The sequence below is a fragment of the Micromesistius poutassou genome, assembly GCF_964030765.1.
Source record: "Micromesistius poutassou genome assembly, chromosome: 6".
Taxonomy (NCBI): domain Eukaryota; kingdom Metazoa; phylum Chordata; class Actinopteri; order Gadiformes; family Gadidae; genus Micromesistius; species Micromesistius poutassou.
This window is the reverse complement of record NC_140276.1, coordinates 12,939,825-12,953,047: the sequence shown is the minus strand read 5'-3', so window position 1 is coordinate 12,953,047 and position 13,223 is coordinate 12,939,825. Positions and strand designations below refer to the sequence as shown.

The window sequence follows — 13,223 nt, the reverse complement described above, 5'->3', positions numbered from 1 at the left end:
ACATGACGGCGCCCAACAAGCTGTTCCGCATCATGAAGAACGGCACCATCCTGTACACCATGAGGTAGGGCTGTGCTGTGAGTGTGGCTGTGTGTGTGTGCGCGCGCGTGTGTGTGTGTGTGTGTGTGTATGTGTGTTTGTGTTGTTGGCTACCGTTGTGTTCACAATGAGGTGTGTGTGTGTGTGTGTGTGTGCGTGCGTGTGTGTGTGTATGTGTATGTGTGTTTGTGTTGTCGGCTGCCATTGTGTTCACAATGAGGTAGGTGCGTGTGTGCGTTTGTGTGTGTGTGTGCGTGTGTGTGTGTGTATGTGTGTGTGTGTTTGTGTGTGTGTGTGTGTATGTTGTCAGCTACCATTTTGTACACTATGACAGTGTGTGAGTGTGTGTTGTCTCTAACTAACTGAACATTTAAATTCAGTTCAAGCGGACGCAGACTCAGTAATCACCAGACTCTGTTTGAGTACGGTCTGTTTGAAAATGCCTCTTCATCTGTTAGAGAGGATGGACACCATGCAAAAGCACACACACACACACACACACACACACACACACACACACACGCACGCACGCACAAGCACACGGACACGGACAAGCACACACACACACACACGCACGCACGCACACATGCACACATGCAGGCACGCAACAAACATACACATGCACATACACACATATAAACAAACACATGCAGGCACACACACACATACACACATATAAACAAACACATGCAGGCACACAGACACACACACACACACACACACATACACACACACACACACACGTACAACACCACACACACACAACCACACACACACACACACAACCACACACAAACTGACAGGTCAGGCATGATGCATTTTCCAGATGGGTGGAATGCAGCCAAAGTGTGTTCATGTATTCATGGGTTCATGTGTTCACTTGATCACATCTTCATGTGTTCATGTGTTCATGAGTTCATGTGTTCACGTGTTCATGTGATCATGTCTTCACGCGTTCATGTGTTTTTGTGTTCATGTGTTCATGTGTGTTCATGTGTTCATGAGTTCATGTGTTCATGTATCCATGTGTTTTTGTGTACATGTGTTTTTGTGTTCATATGTACATGTGTTCATGCGTTCATGTGCTCACGTGATCATGTTTTCACGTGTTCATGTGTGTTCACATGATCATGTCTTCACGTGTTCATGTATTCATGAGTTCATGTGCTCATGTATCCATGAGTTCATGTGCTCATGTGTCCATGTGTTCATGTGTTCATGTGTCCATGCGTTCATGCGTTCATGTGTTCATGTGTTCATGTGTTCATGTGTTCATGTGTCCATGCGTCCATGTGTCTTCTGGACTGTGTGAACCAGCAGCAGTTACAGTCTGTAGTACGAGCCCTGTCTGTACTTTGCTCAGAGAGAAGGAGGCTTGAAGTGAAGCCTGATAACTGAATCCATGAATCCTTAGCCGGGGTCTGAATGAGAGCGTAGACGCAGGCTTCAGGCTGTGCAGAAGAAGCATCACTAAATAACTCTGTCAGACGCACAAGATGGATTCTGAGGCCCCTGAAGATGAGTGATTACAGACGTACAGATGTACATGCATTTAATGTAGGCACTTATCGTACGTCGTTCTTTGTTATAGTACTTAGCATAGTGTAGCGTCTTATCCTACCTATCTCTGTTGTACACAGGGAATGGGTCAACCTAGCTATTGTTAGTGCTTGGCACTTGGTTCTATGAACATCCTTACTGTACCGACAGCGGTATATTGTTGTTTCTCTTTCGTCTGACTTGTAATTGTGTAATTGTAAGTCGCTTTGGATAAAAGCGTCTGCTAAATGCCCTCAATGTTAATGGTCCCATGGCATGAAAATTTCACTTTATGAGGTTTTCTAACATTAAGTTGAGTTCCCCTAGCCTCCCTATGGTCCCCCAGTAGCTAAAAATTGTGTTAGGTGTAAACCGAGAAGTAGCTATCTTGCTCAGTCTTTGAAAAAAGGATCGCTTGAAACACTTAGATTTGACTTCCGGCCCCATATGACGTCATGTGGGCCTTTCTCTGCTTGGCCCGCCAAGAGAATTTGGCCCGCCAATGAGACAATGAGCTAGGACCGTGCGAGCACCACATGTGTGTGTGAGAATACACACACTGTAACGCGAGTGTTCTTTGTTATTTGGATAACCGTTCTGCTGTTGGTGTTATGGCGCATAACACGCAACACAATAACGCAAGCTTGCATAAAGCTCCCATTTGGTGAAAAGACTAGACTGCGTCAGGTTGGTTGAGAAGGAATTGGGAACCGCGACATGGAGGAGAAAAGGATTGTTGCCCAGGATTGTCCGTCGGAGCCCCGCTGTAGCGGGCTGGGCGGGCAGCCCCGGGGGCGGCCAGCGTTCAGCGGGCAGCGGGGCTCCGACGGACCGCTGCAGTGGGCAGCGGGGCTGGGCGGGCAGCCCCGGGGGGCGGCCAGCGGGGCTCCGACGGACAATCCTGGGCAACAATCCTTTTCTCCTCCATGTTCTCCTCCATGTTCTCAATTCCTTCTCAACCAACCCGACGCAGACAACCCCGGGCAACAATCGCAGGCAACAATCCCCTTCTCCTCCATTTCACGGTTCAGTCTGTACTTAATATTGACGTGGAAGTGGAAGAACCAGAGTTGTCTGAGAACCCGATGCAGTCGTTTGAGATTCATAATATCATCCGGAGGCGCAAACAGCTTTTGACCATGATAATATATATGATAATATATATGATATTATATAGATATCTAAATATAATATGATATTATTTAGATATAGAGCTCCAGGACTCCCGCCGGAGCACCCGGAGTGTTCAGTGTTCCACTGTAAACACTAGCGCATGGTACCGTGGCCGCAAGCTGCTCAGGGCCACACCCCCACCCTCCACCTTGACCCGCCTCTAAAAACGGCACATTTGTGGAGAGCTCATTGTGGGACTGGCTCGTAGTGGCTGTAACTCTGCACCGAGGCTGAATTTCTTGAACGTCTTCAAGTACTGTATTAGGGGCCCACTAACACCTATATATAAGCAAAGCATCCATAAAATAGCTTGCCATGGGACCTTTAATGTAACGTACAGTGGCCTGGCAGTTACGTCTCATTTCAACAGCAACACTGCTCACACATGAAGAATGAGCAGACACTTTTTGTTTGACTGTTTGACTCGTACAAAATAAATGTTACATTAAGATGATTACAATTAAGAGCATTATTAATTATGATTATTAACTAATTATACTCTCATTAATATTGGTGCTGAATCAAACCTCTGATAAACACAACATGTTTCTGTGTCCCAACAGACTGACGATCAGCGCAGAGTGTCCGATGAAGCTGGTGGACTTTCCTATGGACGGACATGCCTGCCCACTTAAGTTTGGAAGCTGTAAGTCTTGGCATTAATTGAAAGTGTGTGTGTGTGTGTGTGTGTGTGTGTGTGCCAGTTGTTGTTTGTGTGTGTGTGTGTGTGTGTGTGTGTGTGTGTGTGTGTGTGTGTGTGCATCTGTGTGTGTGTGTGTGTGTGTGTGTGTGTGTATGTGCGTCTTAATTTGTGTGTGCACGCCTGCATGTGTGCGTCTGTGTGTCTGCATGTGTGCGTGTGCGTGTGTGTGCGTGTGTGAGACGTTAGAGGAATGCTGAGCCACGATCAAAAGTAAACCGACACCTAAAGTCATCAAAAAGTAACAAACCATGGTGTAACATCACCCCCTCCCTTGCCTTAATACAGTTAAAAAGAGAACTCAGAAGTCAGAACTATTCATCATACTTACTTATTATCTGCTGAGCACAAGAAACTCCCGGCCAAGTCTCGTCCCTGCTCAAACTCCGCCGGGACCCAGGGCTGGCTCGGGCACAGACAGACAGACGGACGGACGTACGCACGGCCCTCCCACGGACGTCTCCTCGCCTGGTTGCGGCTCGCACGGAGCCGGGAGCCAGCAGTGGCGCCGTGTGGAGGACACACGGCGCGTCTGACTGACAGACTGACGGACAGACGGTCTCTGACAAGCTCGCACCTCGTGACAGAAGTACCCGGGCGCTCGGAGAACAATGGAGGGCTCAGCAGCGCTGTGTGGTCCACACACACACACACACACACACACACACACACACACACACACACACACACACACACACACAGAACAGCTCAGCATAAAGCAGAGAGGGCCTTATCTCCCTCTTGAAGCAGTCCTCTCTCCTGGAAGCCTTAGTGGAGACTCACGGGCGATTTTCATCTGCGACTGAGGTGGGGGGGGGGGGTGGGGCGGTGTGTGTGTCTGTGTGTGTCAGTGTGTGCGTCTGTGTGTGATGGGGGCCGGTGTGTGTGTGTGGGGGTGTTAATGTGTGTCAGTGTGTGTGTCTGTGTGTGTTGGGGGCCGGTGTGTGTGTGTGTGTGTGTGTTAATGTATGTCAGTGTGTGTGTCTGTGTGTGTTGGGAGCCGGTGTGTGTGTGTGTGTGTGTGTGTGTTGGGGCGAGTGGGTAAATGGGACGATGGAAGTGAGTTCCACTCGCCGCGACACTCCTTCAATTATCCCTGGGTGTGACATTGCGGAGGACACACTCACATTCCCCCGTTATCATCATTCCCATGCCCCGCCCCCCCCCCCCCTCCACACCCCCACCCCCACCCCTATCTCCTCCTCCACCTCCACCCTCACCAGCACAGCGCCACCTGCCACCTCCCCTCCCCCCTCCCCCCTCCATAACCCGCTCTCGTTCTCTCTCTCTTTCTCTCTCTTTCTCGCTCCCTCTCTCTCTCTCTCTCCCCCTCTCTCTCTTTCTCCATCTTTCCCTCTAGCTCACCCTCTGTATCTCCCTGAACTCCTTCTCCCTCTCCATCTGGCTCCCCCCCCCCCCCCCCCCCCCGCACTCTCTCTCTCTCTCCCTCCCTCTCCCTTTGTCTCCCTCTACCTCTCCATCTGACTCGGTCTCTCCCTCTCCCCTCCTTATCTCTCCCTCTCTCTGTCCTAAGGCTCTTTTGTCTCCCCCTCTATTCCTCCCTCGGTCTCCTTCTGTCTGCCCTTGTGCCCTCTCCCTGCTCCTCCTCCTCCCTCCCTCCTTCCTCGCCTCCTCCTCTACTTCTCCGTCCATCTCTCCTTGTCCTTCTCTAATCGACCTCCTTCCCTCCCCCTCTTCCTCCCCCTCTCTCCTCCCCTCTTTGCTCCTTTCTCTTCCACATCCTCCCCTCCCCACCTCCTCCTCATCCTCTCTTCCCCCTCCTCTCTATTCCTTCCTCCCCCTCTCCTCTTCTATCTCCTCCTCCTCTCCCCTCCTCCTCCTCTCTTCTCCCCTCCACCTCCTCTCTCCTTCTCTTTCTCCTCCTCCTCTCTTCTCCTTCAATTCCTCCTTCTTCTCCTCCTCCTCCCCCCTTTCTCATCTCTCCTCCTCCTCCTCCTCCTATCTCCTCCTCCTCCCCTCTCTATTCTTCCTCTTATCTCCTATCTCCTCCTCCTCGTCCTCCTCTCCTCCACCTCCTCCACCTCCTCCACCTCGTCCTCCTCTCCTCCTCCACCTCCTCCTCCACCTCATCCTCCTCCACCTCCTCCTCCTCTCTCCTCCTCCCCCTCTCTCCTCTTTCTCCTCCTCCTCCTCCTCTCCTCATCCTCTCCTCCTCCTCCTCTCTCCTCCTCCCCCTCTCTCCTCCTCCTCCTCCTCCTCCTCCCCCTCCTCCTCTCTTTGCTGGCCTCCAGTCAGGGGGCAGCAGTGTATCTGACGTGGCTCAGGGCGAAGAAAAGGTCACACTCCTCTCCCTCTGCCCCGGGACCACTAAGACCTATGCTGTGTGTGTGTGTTTGTGTGTGTGTGTGTGTGTGTGTGTGTGTGTGTGTGTGTGTGTGTGTGTGTGTATGTGTGTGTTCTGTATTACTTATTTTGTTCACTATTCCTTCCCCTTACCCTCTCTTCCTATCTCTCTCTCTCTCTCTCTCTCTCTTTCTCTTTGTCTCTCCCTCTATCTGTCTGTTCATCTCTTTATTCTCTAATTTCTCTCTCCTAAGCTCTCCCTTTCTCTCTGTTTCTCTCTTCTTAGCTCTCAGTCTCTCTCTCTCTCTCTCTCTCTCTCTCTCTCTCTCTCTCTCTCTGTGTCTCTCTCTCTCCATCTCTCTCGGTGTCTCTCTCCCTGTATCGGGTTCTCCATCTGGACCAGTGTGCTCCGGCATGGCGTTCCACTCCATGACACACCACAGCCATTCCCCTCTCCCCAGCCCGCGGTAGTCAGCCGCTGCCGAGCCCATCGGGAGTGACAAGCAGAAACAACAGCCCTCTCTACCCCCCCCCTGCCCCCGCCCCCATTTTAGAAAACACTAAGATGGAACATTTTAATCCTTCCAGATCGTTCCACCTTAAAGTGAAGAATACTTTATAAACAAATACAAAATACATGAAGAAAATGAAAGGAAAATCCGTGAGGCAGGGGGATAACTATTATTTGTCATGCAACCTTCATTCATTATTTTACCTTTATTTGGAACTCGCCGTTAAGGAGATAATCCAACTATCAGAGAAAAACAATATATATCATGAATGGCTTGCTTTTTTATGAATAACTGAAATCCAACCACATCTCAGATACAAAATATTTGCTTAATATTAAGACTTGCATTGTGTCTGCAGACCTGAGCATCTTCAATACAGAAGCAACTAACCGTGGTCTCCGTATATGACCCCAGATGCATACCCTAAAACGGAGATGATCTACACATGGACCAAAGGCCCTGAGCACTCGGTGGAAGTCCCCCCGGAGTCGTCCAGTCTGGTCCAGTACGACCTCACCGGGCACACCGTCTCCAGTGAAACCATTAAATCCATCACGGGTGAGGCCACTCCCATCGTGTCCACTTCCTGCGTCATTTAAGATGTTTCTAGAACAGAGTAGCACAGGGGTTGTGTGGGACAGGATTAACTGCTCCACTTCCAGCGGCCCGTGTTGCTGTACTGTTGGTATGCTTAGTGTGGCTGAAACGTCCTGCCGGTGTCCATTTCTGGGTTGCTAAACGACCAAGTGGCCAAGAGGCATAGCTCCAGATCCACTGGTTCTCAGTATGGGCACAGCTTTAACATACCATCGGTAACACCATCTTATTGAATAGTTTAACAAATGGATTCTTAATTACATCATTTAATCATTTAATCATTTAATCATTTTTTATTTGCAACATTGCACCTTTTGATTCTCCCACTGCTAACCAACATTATTGTGTGTGTGTTCAGGGTCGATCTCTTGGGCTCAGATAGTCACGAGAGCCTCACAAATGCTAATTCCACTGATTAGTCCTAATGAAGGATGATTAGAATAAATTAAAAAGGATTTGAATCAATTAAGAAGTATTGGAATCAATTAAGCTGCAGCACAATTATAACCGTTCTTCAATGTTCTTGAAGCACGAGAAGAATCTAAAATAAATGGACCACAATCGTTTATTCAGTCTCATGCAAAATGTAAACGAAACCACCTTAAAAAAAAGAAAGACTTTTAAAAATAGATTATAATCTGCTTTAAGTAAGTGTGTTCATGTCGTGTGTGTTAGTGTTTTCCACGCGTGCGATCTGTTTACATGAAGCTTCAATCATCATTAATAACCCCCTGAATGCGCTCCCCCAGGTGAGTACGTGGTGATGACGGTCCACTTCCACCTCAAAAGGAAGATGGGCTACTTCATGATCCAGACGTACATCCCCTGCATCATGACAGTCATCCTCTCCCAGGTGTCCTTCTGGATCAACAAGGAGTCCGTCCCGGCACGGACCGTGTTCGGTACGTACGGCTCTCTGACCTCCTGATGCTTGAGTCAGAGAGAGAGAGAGAGAGATACGTGGAGACAGACAGACAGACAGACAGACAGACAGACAGACGTCCCTACGGAGGCACGGGACAGAGTGTGAGGTGGTTGGTGGTCGATGCTGCTGTTATTTTTGCCGTTGCTGCTTGGGAAGTGTCGGTACGTTTTGTTGTCGCACGTTTTGCTTCGGCATTCGGCAAAATCTCTAATTGTGTCATGCTGAATATAGCACCTTGAAATTGGTAATTTAATTGACAGAGAGAGAGCGAGAGAGAGAGAGAGAGAATTTATATTGTCTAAGATTTCCCCACAATGAAGTTGTATTTTGAAGTGAAATGGCTGACATAGCTTTGATTTCTAATGTTTTTTGGCCCTGTTTGTCTTTGAACAAGTGGATTCAGAAAGAGGTGGATCAGAACGACATTTCTTAGTCAGGTCCATTTTGAGTGTCCGTTTTACACACCTCTGTCTGACACTGTTAACCCACGCACATAGGAGGAAATAATACACTTTACCAGTCCAACCATGCAGATGACTGATCTGGATAATAGAGGTTACTATTCTATTTAAGTTGCATGCCCTGAGCCAGGGCTCACCTACAGATGACATTCAGCAGCTGCTGAGTGGCAGGCTGCTCTGTGCTCTGAGTGCAGGTGATAACTTAAGGATTCTGCAACAGAGATTATTGTAGAGCACTTTGTCTTAAAACCTTTCTGCAAATCTAAATTTGTCTTTACACATTTCCAAAGTCAGCAAGAACATTATGAAATGACTTTGTGTTCGATTTTTTTGAAGAATTTCATTTGGGTAGCACTGCAAAAAGCATAGCCCCATGCCCCAGTGTATGGCCTGCCTCAAATGGACCATCCCAATGATCATTCTGGGGCTAATTCTGAACCAGAGGAGACATTTCCTTTTTAATAGATGGCCATTTTAGGCTAACATCCCAAGTATGTCATCAATTCGACATGCTAATGGCGCTTCTAATAATAGTTAGCAGCGTTCAACATCTCTCCTTATTTTGGTATTACACACATGATTGAATACACATTTAAACACAAGCAGACTGGTTTGTTTTGCTTTTAGAGCAGTATGCTCCATTATATATGTGCTCATTTCAGAGTGCCTTGCTTGATTGTGTTAAATCTTTTGGGTTAGGAGATGAAATGTGGCGGCTATTATTTATTCAATGATTACAATGGAAATATACACAGAAATGTATCATAAAGAGACATGTTCAATGTACTATAGTAGTTAGTTTAGTTATTTAAATGATAGTAATTTAGGCCGCAGTAGGGGAACACTCTGCTGAGAACAGTGATAACCTACGACAGTTAAAGAGAGTTAACCTCTGAACGAAAACACTGGGGACCTATTCTACTGCCGGATCTGATGAGTACAATATGTTACAATGTAAGTATACTGAAGAGTGCATTGACATACTAAATTAAAGTAGAAACAGATGTATCATTAGAATAGTTTAGAATATATTGTTATTATCCAAAAACAAAGACAAAATATCAGGCTATGTAAATGTCATAAAATTATAAAATATCTTAATGGGATAACATTACTATGTGATGTAAGCAAGCCTACATAACCTAACTTGTAATGTAATGTTAGCACTATCCAGCAAACTAGTACTATTCAGCAAAAAAGGTTTTCCTTGATTAAGCTGGAACCTGATGATCCCCTTTTCATCGGACCGTGATCACGATTCACCGCAAATAGATTAGAATCAATGCTTATTATTCTAATAACAAATGAGACGTACATAGTGCTTTTCTAGGACTCAGAGTCGCTTTACACTGAGAGGCGGTAGTAAAACCAACAACAGACAGACACCACTGACACATGGGTGGTCGGGGGTGGGGGGGAGGGCTGTGAGAAGGCGGTAGAGAAAAGACGGGTCGATTAACACACTTAATGCCCCTCACCATTATCCAAACTGCTTTCCCCTCCCGCCACCAGGCATCACCACGGTGCTCACCATGACGACGCTCAGCATCAGCGCGCGCCACTCGCTGCCCAAGGTCTCCTACGCCACCGCCATGGACTGGTTCATCGCCGTCTGCTTCGCCTTCGTCTTCTCCGCCCTCATCGAGTTCGCCGCCGTCAACTACTTCACCAACGCCATGAAGGAGGGCGGGGCCAAGAAGAAGGCCGCCCGCTGCCCCCCCGTCCCCCAGAGCACGCCCGTCCGGACCCTGGAGCCCGACGGGGGCGGGGCCCTGCAGGTCAGCGTGACGCCTTCCTGTTCTGCCCCCTGTTGTTGTGTTGTGTTGTGTTGTGTTGTGTTGTGTTGTGTTGTGGGTCAGCTTAGCTCAGGAGGTAGAGAAGGTTGGCTGGTAGACACAAGGTTGCTAGTTTGATCCCCGGCTCCTCCTAGCTCGAGTGTCGAGGTGTCTCCGAGCGAGCCGGCTGTCGCCCTGCGTTGGTTGACTCCGCCGTCGGTGTGTGAGTGTGTGAGTGTGTGCACGAAGGGTTGTCAGTCGCGTTGGATATAAGCGTCTTCTACATGCCCTAAGTGTAAACGTTCACATAACAAGCGCCGGAAACGGAAAGCTACCTAGACTCATAGACTCGCATGTCCTTCTGTTCAGTCCACACACCCGGTCTGGTGGTCTGTGGTCTAGCCCCGATTGATGCAGAGGGTCTCTAGATACCCTGTGGTAGACAGTCACTACCGCCGGCCCTGTTGGGTAAAAAAACAATAATGATACGTTGTGAGTGTAAGATTCTGTTCGCGCTGCACATTGGGCTTATTTTTAAACGGTTAATTGATCAGTGTTGATGAAACCCTGCAAGGCTTATGTCAGTCTGATGACTCTAAGTTGCCTCCTAGTTCAAATCCTAGTGTGGAGTAATCGGGCTTGACTGCAGTTTAGTGACAACCGCACTTCGGTGGATTAGCAGGTTGCCAAGGCAACGCAGCCCGGGTACATCTGTAAGGGTCGTTTCACAGAGTCGCTATAGCGGAGGTACCGATTCTTGTCCCAGCATGTGCGTGAGTGTGTGGACGGATGTGTCGGAGAGTGTGTGTGTGTGTGTGTGTGTATGTGTGTGTATGTGTGTGTTGTGTGTGGGACAGAGGTTGGTGTGTGTGTGTGTGTGTGTGCGGGACAGGGGGTTGGTGGGTTGATGACGGTGGCTGCCTCTCTCCCAGCGTGCCCGCCAGCGTGCCCCTCCGCACGCGGGACCACCCATTTGAAACCAGGGTGGGACAGTGGTGCGTGGGGAGCGGGAATGTGTGTGTGTGTTTGTGTGTGTGTGTGGGGGGGGGGGGATTACCATCATCATACCACCATCACCATCTCATGAGAGAAACATCATCTCCGGGAGGATAAGCTCTCTGTGACACCGTGCTGCCGTCACCACCGCTGCTCCACCACCGCTGCTCCACCACCGCTGCTCTTACGCTCTGTCCTAAGCCCGGAGCGAGTGAAATCCCCGCTAAGTGACATCTGCACGGCGGCACGCCTCCTGACGGGGTCCTGATCTGAGATCAGATCAATATGACGCGCTCCGTATGTTCCCGACGGCCCCCCCCCCCCCCCGCTGTATGCTCTGGGCTCCTCGGACTCACGGAGCGGCAGCAGGCTCCTCGGCGCCTCTCGCTTGTTTGGTGCCGAGGCTGTCAGAGACTTAAGGCAGAGGGTGCTGCTCACGTCAGACGGTGTTAGTGGAGAGGAGCCGAGGCACAATTCATACGGTGTCAATCGCTGATTATTCACTCACGCGAGTTTGAAGACAATCCAAAGCCTGAGACAAACCGTCGTGCTCGTCTGAAGGTGTTGGAATGAATTGTAAATATGTGGTTTAAAAAACATCTTTAAACCTTTCAATTATTCGTATTTCTATTCATATGCTATATGTATATCCTCATGTATATATTTTCTCATGGCTAGTGCTGGAATCTAAAGATGAACAACCTGAACATCAACAATCCCCTGGTGGCATTCTTCCACTTCTCCTCACTAGCCTATAGATGTAGAGGCTGAATCTGTGATGTCACAAAATGACCTCATCTACAACCTGTGTTACCAGTAAGAAGTAACACTTTCATATCCCACTCCACCACCATAGGTGACTTTAACTGGGCTCCACCACCTAGGTGACTTTAACTAGACTCCACCATAGGTGACTTTAACTGGGCTCCTTCAGACAAAGGATGCAGGGCGCTGATGTTGGAAGAGCGGCTTATTGTAAAAGTCTGTAGACAATGATAGAAGAGCTGATGCTCCATGCTGCCATGCAGGTGACGGCTGGTTTAACCTGGCGTGCAGCCCCGCCCAGCCCCAGAGTCCAGAAGTCTAGACTCGGGCCAGGTGAGGCTGCTCAAACAAGCCATCATCTCACTCACACTCTCCGACACACTCCTCCTCCATGTCTCCTCTGACACACCTCCTCCCTCCTCCTCCCTCCTCCCCCCTCCCTCCCTCCTCCCTCCTCCTCCCCCCCCCCCCCCCCCCTCCAGAACCCAGACTCCAACGGCAACCTGAGGAAGCGGATGAACTACGCCTCCCAGCCGGACGTCCGCGGGCCCCGGCCCGGCCTGCCCTCCCTCCCGGGCGGGGCGGGGTTCCGGGGCCGCTCCCGGGCGCCCCTCTCCCACGCGGCGGCGGCGGCGGGCCTCAACGGCAGCTCCTCCACCCTGTCGCGGGGGTCCAGCCCCAAGTCGGAGGGCCAGCTCAGCGCCGCCTCGTCCTCGGTGCAGCTGGTGCTCCGGCGCCCGCCGGCCCCCGCCATGGCCTCGGCGCCCGACGTGACGGCGGAGACGCCCTCCAAGCAGCAGCAGCAGCAGCAGGCGGCGGCGGCGGCGGCGGCGGCGTCCTCGTCGTCGTCCTCGCTGCAGCACCTGCTGGGGCCCCGGCTGGAGCGCGTCCGGGCCACCCGCAAGGAGCCCAAGCAGTCGCCCCCTGCTCCCAGCCCTCGGCCGCCGGCAATGGGCCCGGCACCAGCAAGATCGACAAGTACGCCCGCATCCTGTTCCCCGTGTCCTTCGGGGCCTTCAACATGGTGTACTGGGTGGTGTACCTGTCCAAGGACACCATGGTGGCCGCCGCCGGCTGAGGGGAGGGGGTTGCCTTCCACGTGGTGTACTGGGTGGTGTTACCTGTCCCAAAGGACACCATGGTGCCCGCCGGAGGGTGAGGGGAAGGGGGGGGGGGAGGGGGGCGTTGTGTCAGCGGGATGCAGGGACGGAGAAGCGTCCTCGTGGCGGAGAACCTCGCGGATTACTGTTCTTTGGATCGTTACTTCCGTCGTCGTTCTTCCGAATCGTCCTTCCTTGGAGAACAGGGGATGGAGCCGTGGATGGACGAAGACCGTCCGGACGCGGGGGGGGGGGGGGGGGCCGCAGTGTTGCCGTCTTCTGTTTGAAGCGCAGTTCACCGGCGGTGACTATAAAGGACGTCTGCAGCGTGCATGAG

At 50.6% G+C, this 13,223-nt stretch overlaps 1 protein-coding gene across 1 annotated transcript in view; it reads left to right on the top strand.

Annotated features, from left to right (window-relative positions):
- The window catches only part of gabra4 (gamma-aminobutyric acid type A receptor subunit alpha4), a gene marked incomplete at both ends in the record, with an annotated part of 14,969 nt that extends 2,105 nt beyond the window's left edge, over positions 1–12,864 (top strand). Inside the window, 7 exon segments of the mRNA XM_084469861.1 lie at positions 1–64; positions 3,315–3,397; positions 6,682–6,825; positions 7,614–7,766; positions 9,763–10,028; positions 12,269–12,706; positions 12,709–12,864. The exon segment at positions 1–64 is cut by the window's left edge and continues 157 nt beyond it. Coding sequence (XP_084325987.1) covers positions 1–64; positions 3,315–3,397; positions 6,682–6,825; positions 7,614–7,766; positions 9,763–10,028; positions 12,269–12,706; positions 12,709–12,864 — 1,304 coding nt within the window.
- Between the last annotated feature and the right edge of the window lie 359 nt (positions 12,865–13,223).